Source organism: Chamaea fasciata, unplaced genomic scaffold, assembly GCF_029207755.1.
Source record: "Chamaea fasciata isolate MVZ Bird 193981 ecotype frontalis unplaced genomic scaffold, bChaFas1.0.hap1 SCAF_4, whole genome shotgun sequence".
NCBI classification, from domain to species: Eukaryota; Metazoa; Chordata; class Aves; order Passeriformes; family Sylviidae; genus Chamaea; species Chamaea fasciata.
In genome coordinates, this window is record NW_027094089.1 from 63,279,221 (window position 1) to 63,293,671 (window position 14,451).

The 14,451-nt window shown below is 35.6% G+C and overlaps 1 protein-coding gene across 1 annotated transcript in view; it reads right to left on the reverse strand.

Annotated features, from left to right (window-relative positions):
* VPS13A (vacuolar protein sorting 13 homolog A) overlaps window positions 1–14,451 on the reverse strand; it is a 101,639-nt gene that overhangs the window by 38,561 nt on the left and 48,627 nt on the right. Inside the window, exons 36-46 of the mRNA XM_066181792.1 lie at window positions 12,317–12,441; window positions 11,451–11,620; window positions 10,629–10,849; window positions 9,240–9,472; window positions 6,197–6,289; window positions 5,387–5,743; window positions 4,528–4,629; window positions 3,053–3,211; window positions 2,673–2,934; window positions 1,636–1,796; window positions 430–533 (exon numbers count right to left, since the gene is read on the reverse strand). Coding sequence (XP_066037889.1) covers window positions 430–533; window positions 1,636–1,796; window positions 2,673–2,934; window positions 3,053–3,211; window positions 4,528–4,629; window positions 5,387–5,743; window positions 6,197–6,289; window positions 9,240–9,472; window positions 10,629–10,849; window positions 11,451–11,620; window positions 12,317–12,441 — 1,987 coding nt within the window. The remainder of the gene's footprint in view (window positions 1–429; window positions 534–1,635; window positions 1,797–2,672; window positions 2,935–3,052; window positions 3,212–4,527; window positions 4,630–5,386; window positions 5,744–6,196; window positions 6,290–9,239; window positions 9,473–10,628; window positions 10,850–11,450; window positions 11,621–12,316; window positions 12,442–14,451) is intronic.

Here is a 14,451-nt window from a genome sequence, read left to right on the forward strand (position 1 = left end):
TTTTATCTTTGATGGAGTTTAAGTGTATAACTTTTAATTTTTGCTTTAGAATCAAAAAATCAAAAGATGGCTTTTCTGAAAAAACAAAAAAGCTGCACTACTTCACCAAACATTATCCACCAAGAAGTGTACCACATGAATTACAACTACTGTGTTCCAGAAGTACCTCTGCTCATATTTTTAAAGAAGCTAAGCTAATTTAACTTGTTCATAAAAATGTGTTTCAAAATACTTTTAATGCAACAATGAAATAGTACTGTTTAACTCAGACTACATGCCCTGAGAAGATCCGACCCAACACTGACAGCACAGTATTATTTCAGTATTAGGTAGCAAGGGTAAACAATGCTTTTAGCATAATTGTATGGATACAATAATCAAAAAATGTATAAACATATCTTATGATAAAAGAAAAATACAATAAAGTACCTGTAAGAGGAAAAGGGTATGTTGAATTCATTTGCTGGCAAAGCAGTCCCTAAACATCTTCCTTCTTCAAAAATATTTAACGGGACTGCAAAGTGATTCCTTATCTATGTAAAATACAAATCCAGCAACACACATTAGAAAGAACTAGTAAAATTAGTAAAAACAAAGTATTTTGAGCTTAATAAAGAAAGAATGAGAAGTCTTGGTTTTTATCTTACCCATACACCATTCAAGGTCAGTATTTCAGAAGAACTTTCTCTAAAACAGCAAATCTTTTTAAATAATCTTGTTGTGCAGTTTAATGCTGTATTTTGTCTATGAAATAAATATATTAACTGCAAAATGCTTTTCAAGGAGAAACACAAGACTTTGAAAAACCAAAGAGGAGTAAATCTCAACTATATGGTTACTTTCCAAACAGTGGTCACCTAAAAATATAATAGATACAAGGTTCAAAAATCCATATGGTGAAAGTGTAAGGGAAGTCAGAAGTTTAAGGTTAAATCTTTAATGTCCATTCTGGGGCACATACTTATCTTTCTGGCAAACACTCTTTTTTATTTATTTCTGGGTTGATTTAATAGCATTAATTAGCTCTTAAAAAAATAGGAAATAATCAAATTGTAAATTTTGTTATTAATCAAGTCAAAACACTTTGAGCGAAAAAAAGCAACTGAAATGTAACAAGAACACTATCTCTATAAAACTGTAATATCTCATTCATCACTGCAGGTATACACCATATAATGTTTATCAAAAATGCTACTCAATCAAAATACATATACAATCGAAGATCTCACTTGTCAACTGACACTGTACGAAATTTGAAAATAACTTATCAATGATACAGGATGAAGAAAACGAAATAACTTGACTGAAGGATAACTTGTGGAACCAATATAAGATAAAAAGAAGTTGGATCACTTCATACAAAGCAAATAGTTCAAGACCAAAATTAGAGCAAGTATTAGTTAACACTATTAATGAATTATCCTGATCCAAAATCTGATTGATGTCCACCCCACATCCAACCTATCTGTCATTCTGAAAATACTTTTTAGTCTTGAAAAATCAAACACAAAGCAAAGTTATATGGACCATTCATGTCCATAAAATACATTTAAAATATGCTTTTTCAATGTTTATTTAAGGACTACAGGATCATTTCCATTCATTAAAAAATTAAATGTATGGATATATAATGACCTGAATAGGGGAACGTATAGTTATCATCTTGCTTCCTTCAACAGTGTCAATTTGACTGACAATAGACCTTTCAACACCCGATTCCTCGTGTCTCACTTTGTAAATACATCGACCCACTTTAGTCAACGGAATCTTTTCCACAGCAGAATGATTATGCGGACCTAGAATTTACAAGATGAGACATGAAACACTCAAAAGGAGCATAAAGAAAGAGTTGAAAGACAAAAATGTGCATTCAATACAATTTTCTGTGTCATTCAATCCAGTAATAAAAAAACCATCTGCCAGGTGAAAAAGTACAATCAGCACTCTTAATACACTGCTCTTGCAATGTTACTAAGGAAACAGCAGATTCTTTTCTTGCCACAAGGAAAAGAGTAAATGAGTCCATCATTCAAATATTTAAGTGGGTTTTGCTACTGCAAATAAAATTAGTGCCTCACAGGAAATGTTTACGAGATGTAATGGCTTATTACAAAGTACAGGTCTTACACTGTAAAAATAATTCAACTAATACATCATCCGGTCAAGTTTGAAAAACTGTCAATTGCTACAATAAAACAATTCAAATTGTAAACAAATACACCATTTAAAATAGCTAAATTTTAATTTTAGCTTTAACCGTGGTTTGTTTAAAATTTTTTTAAACAATCTTTTTTTAAACAATACCCTTCTTAAGAGCAACTTCTGTAAACACACACATATACAGGACTCAATTCTAACACAAAAATTATTTTGAGCAGTTGAATTCTGCAATAATATATAAAAGCAAAAAAATATCAGACTGCAATAAAGATTATACATAAATAATTTATCAGAGTAGAAAACCTACGCTGCAAAATTAATAAGTATGACTTATATAACTTTAAGCCACGAAGGCTAGAGCAGGATTTCAAATACTGCCAGGCATCTAGAATTCAAAGAGACACTCTTTTCATGTTATGTTGTCCTCCAAAATTTATTGACCTGTATAAGAAACTGTATTATGTATGATAAATATCTACAAAAACAGAAGATGTATGAATTTTGGAACTTACAGATCTGTATGTAAAATCTCTTGCTACTCAGTGTTGTCATTGCTGTAAACTGGTCACTCTCATTTCTAGTTCTGACAAATTCCATATTTAAACTCTCTTTGTCTTCTAAATGAAATATTTTTGCTCCAAATTCAACATTAAGGACACTAAAAGAATCACTAGGTGAGACCGTGATGGGAACTCCTAAAGAATTTATTATTACAAATGGTGCTCGGTCTTTTTTGAAGATGTCTGAAGTTTGACTAGCTGCTTCAGCAAATGCCTAGAAAGCAAAGAATCAATAAAAAACATGAACATACTGAGTAAGACATCACCAAGATGATCTCTGCAAGTATTCATCTAGCAATTCTAACACTGCATAGTTAAGAAATCTTTCTTACCGTGCCCAAGTTACTCAACATTTGCAGTCCTAACTTGGACAGTGTAATGTTGAGCTGGTCTTTTGAGGAAACATTTATCACTGTTTTATATTCTGGAACTTTGTAGTTCTCTTCTTCATCATCATCTGATTCAAACAGCGCTTTTTTAGCTTTCTTCATCTGAAAGGAGATGTTAGAATTCTTATCTGACCATTCTCTAGAAGAAAGTTTCACCTCAAGACTCTCCCTGTCCCCCTTTCCCATTTCTATGTCCTGCCTTGGTTTTCCCTTTTTTTACTGTTTTTTATGTTTTTATTCTCAAAGAAAAATGAAAGAGGGAGAGAATAAGACAAGAGACAAATTATATTTTCAGGAAGTCAGTGAAATTCCAGTAACAGTAGCTAAATTTATGATTATTCAAAAGGAAATATATACTAACTACCAACACATCCTGTAAATACTGTGTGATAATATTCATCTTAACCTCTAGAGTAACACTGTGTACTTCCTGGTGTTAAAAAAGTCCCCAAATATAGTCTTTATGTGTTTCCAAATCAAATACCTAGTTTGTTTTCTTTTCATTGAAAGAAAAAAACAAAACAAAACAAAACTGATGGAATACATTTCTCGAGCCTTCAACACCTCTGGAAATTATGTATTCCAAAAGTTATATTTCATATCAGGGTGAGAAGACATGAGATTTGCCTCACAATTCTCTATCTCTCCTGTTTTATGTCTTGTACCTTTCTGGAAAATTGTGAGGGGTATTTTTAACAGCAGTTTCTTAACTGCACTATTTCAGTCCATAGTCTTTATCTTCCTAAGGCTATTACTGTATAAAGCTTTTGATAATAATAGTCCTAGGGAAAGGGTGGATCTTCAATTCTGAGCAACTTCTCAGGGTAAAAAATACTTGAACAGTTCTGAAAAAAGTCAGGAAACAATGAAATGAAACAGTTAAGACAGAAGGAGGACAAACAAAAGGTACCTCCCCATCCTTTGAAAATGCCTTATCTAGTTTGAGACCAGAATCTAGACTATTTCCAAGAAAGATGAAAATGAAGTGGTAAAAGCACTACTCCTACAGTACTCTTTCTGCTACTCAACAGCTGTCAGTTTTTCAAATTCAATTCTGCTACACATACTATTGCGGAACAAGAGCAGTGGCTTGCCTTTCCGAAATCACTGAATGCATCATTAGCGTATAGCTTAACAGGACAAACTGATATAAGGCTATTATGATTAACTCATGCAACTAGAATAAAATTTTGCCATCTTAAAGAGAGTATTTAACAGATCTGTGAGTTTGGATCTTTCCTTGTATAAGAACTGTTTCATTTACCTCTTGGGAAAAAACTCTCAGTAGTTTTATCCAAATATATCCAAAACCAACATGAAGGAACAAAATTGTTAGTCTCAGAAATGAAAGGTGGAGAGCATTTGCTTTTTCTAAGGTATTGTAATGCGATATTTGAGTTCAGCTATGGAAACCGTACCTTAATTTCAAGAGTCCATGGCTTGAATAAGTCCGTTTTCTCCACTTCTAGCGGTTCAAGCAAAGGTTCCCACACACCAAACATCTCATTAAAATAATGTACCTATCAAAATCCGGAAATCAGTTAAGAATTTACATAAAACTTAAATAAAAAATTCTGATTTACAGGTATATCAATTATTTGGGTAATCTAGAAGATTCATAATCAGATTGCACTTTCAGCTGCTACCATTAAGATGAAACAAATGCATTAGAGAAGTAAATGAGGCAGCTAAGTCTCTACTGCAAAGACCCGTTCCAAATAAGTGGTAAAACTGTGCCACTTAAACTATAATTTTGCTTAAACGTTAGGCACGCTGGAATTCAAAAGCACTACAAATAAGGAAGAATCTACCTACAACAACCACTGAATTTTCTCACTAATTTCCACATGAGTCCGTTTGGATGTTTTATGAAGAAAACTTGTACGACGTTGTATTTTATAGAAACAACACATTATATATTCTACTGCAATATTAACTGAAGATTATTAGATACTTTTAGCCAGTTGCTATTCTGACAGTTAACACTGATGAAACAGGTCTTTAGGAACTTGCAAAGAGTGTAAATGTGAGGCTGCACAATACCAATTACTATGCCATTGATTAAAATTACATATGAGGCATTAGATTTTCATTTTAATTTAGCTATCTTAACCCCATCATTCCCATGACACTCCCACAAGACATATCTGCAGGAGTTTAGTCATCAAATGCATGGGTTATTTTTCTTTTATTGTCTAAATAACAAGTGTATAAGACTTAGACAATAGGGTTTAGCATCCTAGGAAAACTTCTGTTTCTTTTCGTAAGATTCCTCACCTCTAGCTCAAGACGAGAATGTAGGTTGATTAGAGTACTCCAGTTCCTGACTTCTCCAACAAATGAGGACTTGGCTAAAAGCATTGGCACTGTTCTGTGCCCAACCCCAGCTTCAAGTGTTAGAAAAACAGATTCTATATTAATTTTCAATGATTCTCCTGTGGGAACCAGTTCAGTGTTTGGATTTTTCTCTTCGTTTTCATTAGTCTCTTCAAGAAACCACATTTTCAGATTCTTTATATCTTTCTTATTCCACAAATCAGGAGGAATTTGACTGATCTCTTCTTTTGTTGTTTCTGTAGTTTGATAAAGGGCTGATGTAATAGTAATTACTGTGTTTATGATTATTGGTGAAACCTATAAATAAGAAATTGGAATAACAGGAAATAAGAATCTAGTACAGAAACAGTAGCTTCAGACACAAAAGAGTAACAAGTATGCTACAATAACAAAACACTTCCATTTCTACAGGATTCTCATTCAAACATACTTCCATTCCACAAGCAATAGTCCAGTCTTTTCAGATTTGCAGCCCCCAGATGGCAGCTTTCTAAACTACATCATTCAATCATTTATCTGAACACTTCAAAACTTATCTCTGCATACCAGCCATTTTATAAAACGCAGATTTCAAAACTGAAGCACAGTGACAAAGTTTTTCATTTTCAGAATTATTCATTTTGACATGCTCAACAGGTAGGTGACCTAATGAAGGAACAACTTCCCGCTTCAGTCATTTCTGAAGCAACTTCATAGCCTGCTGAGTGGAAAGTAGAAAACTAAAAACACAATACTAATAAGTCTACTTACTTCTATTGTTAGAGATTTAATGGTTAGATCAGCTGTCTGTGGATTAGTACCTGACTGTTTCATTTCAAAGAAGAAGTCACAAGGCTGCAATACCTATACAATAAAGTAAAACACATGTCATATAGAGAAAAAAAATATTAATAAAAACTTACTTTGAAATCATACGCATAAAAAGTACTGAAAGAAAACTTACCAATATTCGGTTTTTCAAAATTAAGAGAAATCTGAACACTAATAACATGTTTAAAGAAAAAAAAAAGTATCCAGAAGCATCCCCTCAGCCATTCTCAATCATTAAAGACTGAAACGTCAGCTGTAGTAAAAAGCATTATACTTCAGTAATTCCATTCTTACAGTAAAGTCTGCAGATGCCTTCAATGCACTGCACCATCATGCCTCTGACTTCTGAGGAGAACCACTTTATCAGTAGCGACACAGCCACAACACAGTTACAGCTTTCCTGAACAACAATACAACTGTTTGAATCACAATCACTCAGTTCCAACTTTATTTTGCGATCAGTGAACGTTTTCACTTGCCAAAGTTTACCAAATCAGAGGCAGGCCATAAACAAAACCAGTGCTGTGTTATTAATAGAGCATTCAAATGTAATTAGACTCTACTGACACTGCACAGAGAGGAAAATTTTTTATCTGATCCTCATCTAAGATGGTCAGTCTTTCAAAAACTGTAATGATTGTCCTTGCAAACCATATGATTCTGCAATCTCTTCTGACATCTCTGTCCGTATCTAAATTAGATGCCCGAGGCATAGACGTACCCTGAATCAGTTAGACCACACTTTTCTCAAATGAGTTTGATCTAACACAGGGTTTTTTCTGTTTTTTTTTTTTTTTTTACTCTGTTGCTCAAATTGCCTTTTTTTCTAATTCTGTATTACATGCAGGAATGAAAAGTAACAGATTCGTCTTATATGAGAAATATACAAAACAACCCTCATCATTCATCCTATTTTACATCCGGAGGTTAGTTTCCTTACTTAGCATCTAGACATGACACTTGGGGACATGGTTTAGGGTTGAGTATGGACTGGGTTGACGGATTAAATGATCTTGAAGGTCTCTTTCAGTTTTGATGATTTTGTCATCAAAAGGATTAATTCATCAAACCCAACTACTTTCTGTCTTAGGTTACAACGCAAGATGTACCCAAAAGTATGTGTTTTAATACCATCTTCATAAGCTGTTAAAACCAGGTGGGGCAGTGTTCCTTATCTCCTCCATGACACATCCCTGAAAACTCCCTCCAGGGGCTATCTTCTGTTAACGGGCCATCAACTCACTGCATGACTCAAAAATTACTTCAACCCACTGTGAGATGCTTCTCCCTGGGGCAGGAACTAAGGATTCCTATCTGGGTATAATGTGAGGTTTAGAAGACCACAGACAGCCTTATCCACTGAATTCCCAGAGGACAAGAGCTACATAACCACCACTCGACTTCCACAGGAAGATCAAACCCTTCTATAGGATCACTGCTTCAACAGAACCACATCTATCACTCCAACAGGATTACAGCCACCATTTAATTGGACTGCTTACCAACACCCTGACCAACAGGGTGTCAAGGTTGTATTCTAACTCTGCCAGTGTTTCTGCACTGTTGCATTTATTTTAATTTTCCTATTAAATTGTATTTCTGACTTGGGATCTCCTACTGGTTTGCTTTCAAACTAGTACACTTTCCCAGACTAAAATTAAACTGTTTACAGAAAACCTGGGTTCAGAGGTTTGCTTACATGCTTTCAAAAGGACCAGTTATGCTCCTACCTGCAGGTAAAATTTTTTTTTTTAACTCTTCTCAAGCACTTTCTACATCTTTCAAGGAAGGTACTGTTTTAAACACTAAAACCAGTGTCCTCTCAAGGTTTTTTTTTCTCTATAGCACAAGCATCCTGTCAGATTCAGGTCTTTTTCCTTGTTTCTACAGTCTGAGATACAAGGCTCCATCAGAAGATATTCCTGTAAGAGGGAAAATTTGGTGCAAACCCTTCCAATAGATTTCTACAAATAAAGTAACATTTATGCCGTATTTGCCAGTTACAAAAAGAGAAGCGAACAAATTTGCATTGTATTGTGGCTTTCAATGCTAGTGCATTGCTTTCTAAATTACTAGATTAACATCTTAGTGCAATTAAAGACTGCGTATACCCAAGGAGTAAACTCAGGTGTTATGATTCTACCTGAAATTGAGATTAAAGGGAAGCCCCAGTCCTTTCTGCTTATAGCTTTGGTCTTTCCTACATCACTCCATAAGTAAGCAGGCATTAACAGAGAGCTGAAAAGATTTGCTCTTCAAAATTCATCTGTGGTTTGAGGACATGGGTAACTGCTGCATATACAGTCAATTTGAATATTTTCTCTGATGCAAGAATATCATAACAGAGTTAACTGAGGAACAGTTTGCTGTAGAGGCAGAAAAGCTGTAAGAAACTACAGGAGTCAGTGCACTTCCACCTAGTCAGTAACTAACAAGTCTGATTCTGTTCCCAAAATATAAATAGGGAGCTTTAATATCTATTCATCAATGGACCTTAACATAAAGGAATTTATGAACAGCATACAGTAAGTAAACTATTTCCTAATATGCACTTCCCCTTTTTTATTTTTTTCTGGTGACACTTATTTTCTTAAATAGCGATTTAACACTAAGTTTTAAACTGATAGCACTCCAAATTTATTATACTGCATTTGACATAGCGTACACTTAAAAAAATTCTATTTACTGGGCTTATATGGGATATGAAAGATAATTACACATTTTACTCCTTGGGGCTCTGCATTGTAGCTTGTCACACAAAGCAAACCCCAATGCCACAGATTAAGACAATACTTTAGGCCTATCAGACAAAAGATAATAAAATCAACAAAATGTTAGCCACAAAATTTTACTCATACTGTAAATATATATTACTATACTGTAGCATACATTTTAATGATGAACATTTCAGAAATTACTTGTATTTTAGTAGAATAAGTTACACAGCACCTTTTAAATACACACTGAACGGTTGCAAACTCACCGTAGTAATGTTCCCTTTCCTTTCTTCTGGAAGAAATGGGCATGCTTTCATCTGTATCTCTCTAACAGCAGCTGTCATGCTGTACCTTTCAGGGCTACTTTTAATGAAGACCTCACACTGTGTTGTAACCACCAATGCAGGGGCATCACTTCTTGTTAAATCAGCCACGAACACAATCTCTGGATTTTTAACAACAACGTTCATTTCCATCGTAGATACAGGCTGCGCAGATGCTTCAGAAATATAAATTACATTAGTTTAATTGTTCAAAGATTCAATTTCAACCATTTTCTAGTTGTGACTTAATTATTAATATAATTAATTATTATTATAATTAATATTATTAATTACAATAATTATATAAGTCTTGTAATTTACAGGGAGGCCTTGACTATTTAGGCGTAAGATCTAGCATAACTAGTGTTAGCAAATCTGTAGATCCTTGCAACTGACATTTCTAGCCTCTTCATTGAAGGCACAAAGCCATTTCAAATCTAATTACTCTTGGGTACAACAAAAGACTCCACAAAGCTTCTCTGTCAAAATGAAAATGATAACAGTATCACCACTGTTATGAACTCTGACATTAACAAATGTATCAGCTTCACACCATACCTACATCTGCCAGCACTGATAAGAGTCTTACAAAAATACTGGGCACATTTTCTGCTCTGTGCAGTAGCAAACCCTCATTTTTCCACAGGGCAATAATGCAGCATTACTGATGCCTAATGTAAACACTTGCAATAAAAATACACATTCATATAAGACTTATATAAGACTTCTTTATCTGTTCAGACTTCAATCATCAGCAAATAACCACAACAAGCCTGGCTGAGAGGGGCACAACCAGGATATTTAGAGCAGAGGAAAACAACACCAAAAAAACAGGGACTTGCTTTGGCATACCAGATAAGATCTACCTGAGGCCTGGAAGCATAAAAAGAATATTTCCTGCTCTGATGCTCTGGTGGACCATTTTTTGATGTCAGGTACTTTCAAGCTGAAAGTCGGTTTTCTGATGAAATGCACATCAGTAGACAAATGAAATTATATTTCTAGGCAGCAATATCAGGCAGGCCAATTCCATGTGTAAGCACACTATAATATGCTCCAATATTATTCCCATTTTATTTTAAACATGCATTTTTAGGTATCTTCTTTCTCTAATAAGACAAGACTTCATTTGGACACAAAGACTAAAGGTCATTAACCTATTTCCATGATGCAAAGAAAGCAACATCAATGGCTACAAGCTGTTCTACACATATAAACAAAGGGAATGGCATAAAATGAATATTGTCTTTTTTACCTAGTATTACAATACCAAAATTAAGCTGACATTCAAATACAGATCTTAAACTATTTCCAGTGTATACTGGTATATACCTTGCTCCTTTAAAGGTAATGACTGTTTGAGATTTCTCTGTGCAGCAGCACTTTCTGCATTAGCCTTTAGGAATATATCTGCTACAGTAAGTAGAAATTCCATGCTTGCACAAAGGTATATCTCTTGAACAATAACATCAAGAACAGTGCCATCTCTCCCCTGTTTATAGTTTACATCCACCATAACTTTCTTTTCAAATCCATGTTTCATTTCCACCATTCTGAAAGACAATTAAGGAGGCATTTAATGAAACAATAAAAAGCCATCCACGAACACTGGAACACACTCAACACTCTCATTCCAGAGGCAATACCTTAACAAGACCAAATTTAAAAAGCAATACAAATAACTTTAGAACATTACCAATAAAAATATTTGCACAAATTTTATGTAATTTTAAAACTAAGTGGAATCCCATACACTGGTAACTAAAGGTGTAAATAATTTTTACAAGCCAAACCATCATATTTCCTTGTTTACATACCAAAAATACTACATTTTGCTTAGGTTTGTTACTGTTCATGAAACATCATCTCAGTCTTACTCAGCACTTCACTGAAGTAGAAAGTGAAATTGATTTCTACGCATATTTATGAAATTTATATTTAAAGTTCAGTTTATTCCATTTTTTGTATCTAGCACTGGTCTCTCATAAAGATATGTGAAACAAAAGGCACATGAAACACATAAATCCCCAGTAACATGTACTTTAAGAAGCCCTACACTAAAACAACTGCGGTTTTAACAGAATACTAATAAAACTGAAACATTATGAACTCTGTCTAACTCTAATAAACAGTAAATTATGTAAAATTACAGACCTGGGTGTGGCCTTCTGGATTGACTGTCTTTTATCATCTAATGTACAGTTTGCCAGTTTGACTGAAGCATTCATTGAACCATCTGATAACATTTTCAGTGCAGCTGACATGAGAACTAATTTAAACTCTGCAAGCTTCAAAAGGTCATCTCTCTGATCCAAACTGTTAACCTGTTTAAATGAAACATTTGTAGATTTCATTACAGGTAACAAAAATAATATATAGATGTGATACAGAATTTTATTCTAACTGATGATATTTTCAATCATAATAAATTAAATAAAGCCACTACTAATTCAAAAGCCAGCCACAATCAACAAACAACACACAAGAGAAATCTTTCAAAGAGCAAAGCTTTGCCCTTCTACCATCTTTCTAAAACAAACTTATATAAGAGAGAGACCTAAGTTTCTAAGAAATTACAAACTTTTAGTAAAAAATCTGGTGACAAGTTTTGTAAGTTTAAACCAAGATGAATATAAATTCATTCCTATTGACAAATTTAAGAATCTTTCTCCACCATTTTGTGTGTGTCCATGTACCCATCTCTACGCGTAACTAAAGAATATGTTTCATTGCACTGCATACTTTTCTTCCCAAACTATATTTTAAATTAATATAAATTTTAATCAGGTTTTTAGTCAGGTGACAGAAGATGCCACATATTGTGTGCTACCGCAGGTTATTCTATTTCCTGTAGTATCTGCCCATCAATTTAGCTAAAATAGCTGTTCTCTCATTTCCATCACATTTGTTATTATTGCTAGAACACACTTTCTCTGTCATAAATTAAGCTATACTTGTTCAGAATTTCCAGGACTCTAGGCAACCTTCAAGTTGCTCGTTGTAACCAAAATTATACTTACCTGTTTTGAATTTGGACTATACAACACTAAAGTCAGAGAGTCAAATCTGAAGTCCAGTTTTAGTGCTGTTTTTATTTTCATAGGTGAATGCAATTCCACCACAGCTGATGTCACAACAGTTACACCTTTAAGGAATCAGAGAAATGGTTAAAATTAAGAAAATTACCTGAGTGCAAATAAGGAAAAAACAAAACCAAAACATTCTCGCTTATGACCATAAAGACAGCAATTTCCCTTTTTCCCCACATGTAAATCCACCCACACTTAACATGTGTTTATCAGGCTTTATGTAACTACTTTTGGCAAAATCACACAATGTTTGAGAATATGAAACACTTCCCTTACATATTCTATGTGAGATTTCTACTGTCTTTAAAACACAGATGTACAACTTCCCCTTAATATTCCATGGTAATGTGCCATCATTACAACAGACAAAGAGATCTAAATCAGAACAGCAACAAAACCAAAACATACAGGAAAGAGTAAAATGGCAGCTTTCCAAAGTTGGAATGTTAACAAATGCAGTCAATAAACTTTTAAGTGCTGCCTTGCATTATGGCCAGGAAAACAAGACCCTTACATCACACATCATGCTCCAAAACTCACTACAGCGGCTCAGTTGCTTCTATTTATTATTATTACTGTCAGAAACAGGTCAAACCACAATAACAATAATAGGTCCACTGTCAACCAACCTCATCAGCCAAGGAGCAACTAGTGACAGCAGCAACAACAGCAGTAATGGCTTCAGTTGTAGGGCAAAATACCTCAAAGTGCCTGGCAGGAGGTTCCCAAAGTCAAGGGAACCCAAGAGATGGGAGAGAACTGGCAGGGCCCAGGAGCTCTCCTAAGTGAGGCCTACATGGTGAGGGCCTTGCCAGAACAAGCAAGGGAGATTTAAATGACTCTAGCGAGCATGAGCAACTTGAAGCACGGTGAAAAGCAGGGCAAACCGGACCTAAGACATGAGAAAGATGTGGCACAGTACTTGCTGCAGCAGTTCACGTGGGCAGGGCATGCAGGTGGGCAGAGTGACCTTCCCAGCTCCTGAGGAGAGCTCACCTGGTGGTTTTCACCTACCCCATGAGGATACAACAGTGATCTCCATAAAAGCCATTGCTGGTAGGAGCACAGCAATCTAAACTGAGCTTCCTCAGAAGCATGCACCAGTTCAGGTCTGCGGCTACAGGGAGTGCTTGAGCTTGGCATTAGCACCAGAGGACAGAAGATACTACACTTGTGTGCAGCGGGACTAGGTGGATGACCTGCTGAGCCTGATGGCTAAGCTTAGAGAGGAAGTGGAGAGGCTGAAGAGAATAAGTGCGTGTGACAGAAAAACAGACTGGTGAAAATTCCTGAGAGAAATGCGGGAGGTGCAAGCTCAGAATAAGTCAGAGGAGCTCCAACACTCTTACCATCAGACAGAAGGAGGGGATCTAAAACAAAAGGGGGAAATGGAAACAGGTCCCTGCTGGGCTCAACAGGAGAACTGCCTCCCTTGCCTTCACAAGTAACCCTAGGAAATAGGTATGAGGCTCCAGAACCTAAGGGTGATGCAAATGATAGCGAAGATGAAGGTCTACCTGGAGGATTGCCCAGAGCAAGTCAGTCAACCAAACGTATCACAATTTCAGGTTGAGAAAGAACAGTAATTGTTGCAACTATCTTCTGAGGGGAACTGAGTGCCCTGCATGCTAACTGGACCCATCCCACAGGGAAGTCTGCTGCCTTCCTGGGGCTCAGGTAAGACATACTACTAGGAGACGGGATCTGGAACACAAGTTGTGTTCTCTTCTGCACAGTCAAGAAAATCAGGCAGATGAACACCCTGGTAACACAATTCTGAGTTAACATCAGAATTCTGGGTTTGTCCATCATTAGTCAGTTTAAAGAACACTGAGCCTTCTGGAACCAAACAGGGTCCTACTGTCTCAAAGGGGAAAACCAATTTTAGCTCAGAAGTTAGCAGGGCTTGTTGAGAGAGCTTTAAACTAGATTTGAAGGGGTAGGAGGACAGTCTAGTTGACAGAGAAAAGGTGTGGGAAGGGGTGAACTACAGTGACCACCCTAGCAGCAAAAGGAGGCTTAAGAGGGAATACATTTAGTGAGTACATCCGAAGATGTAACCACAA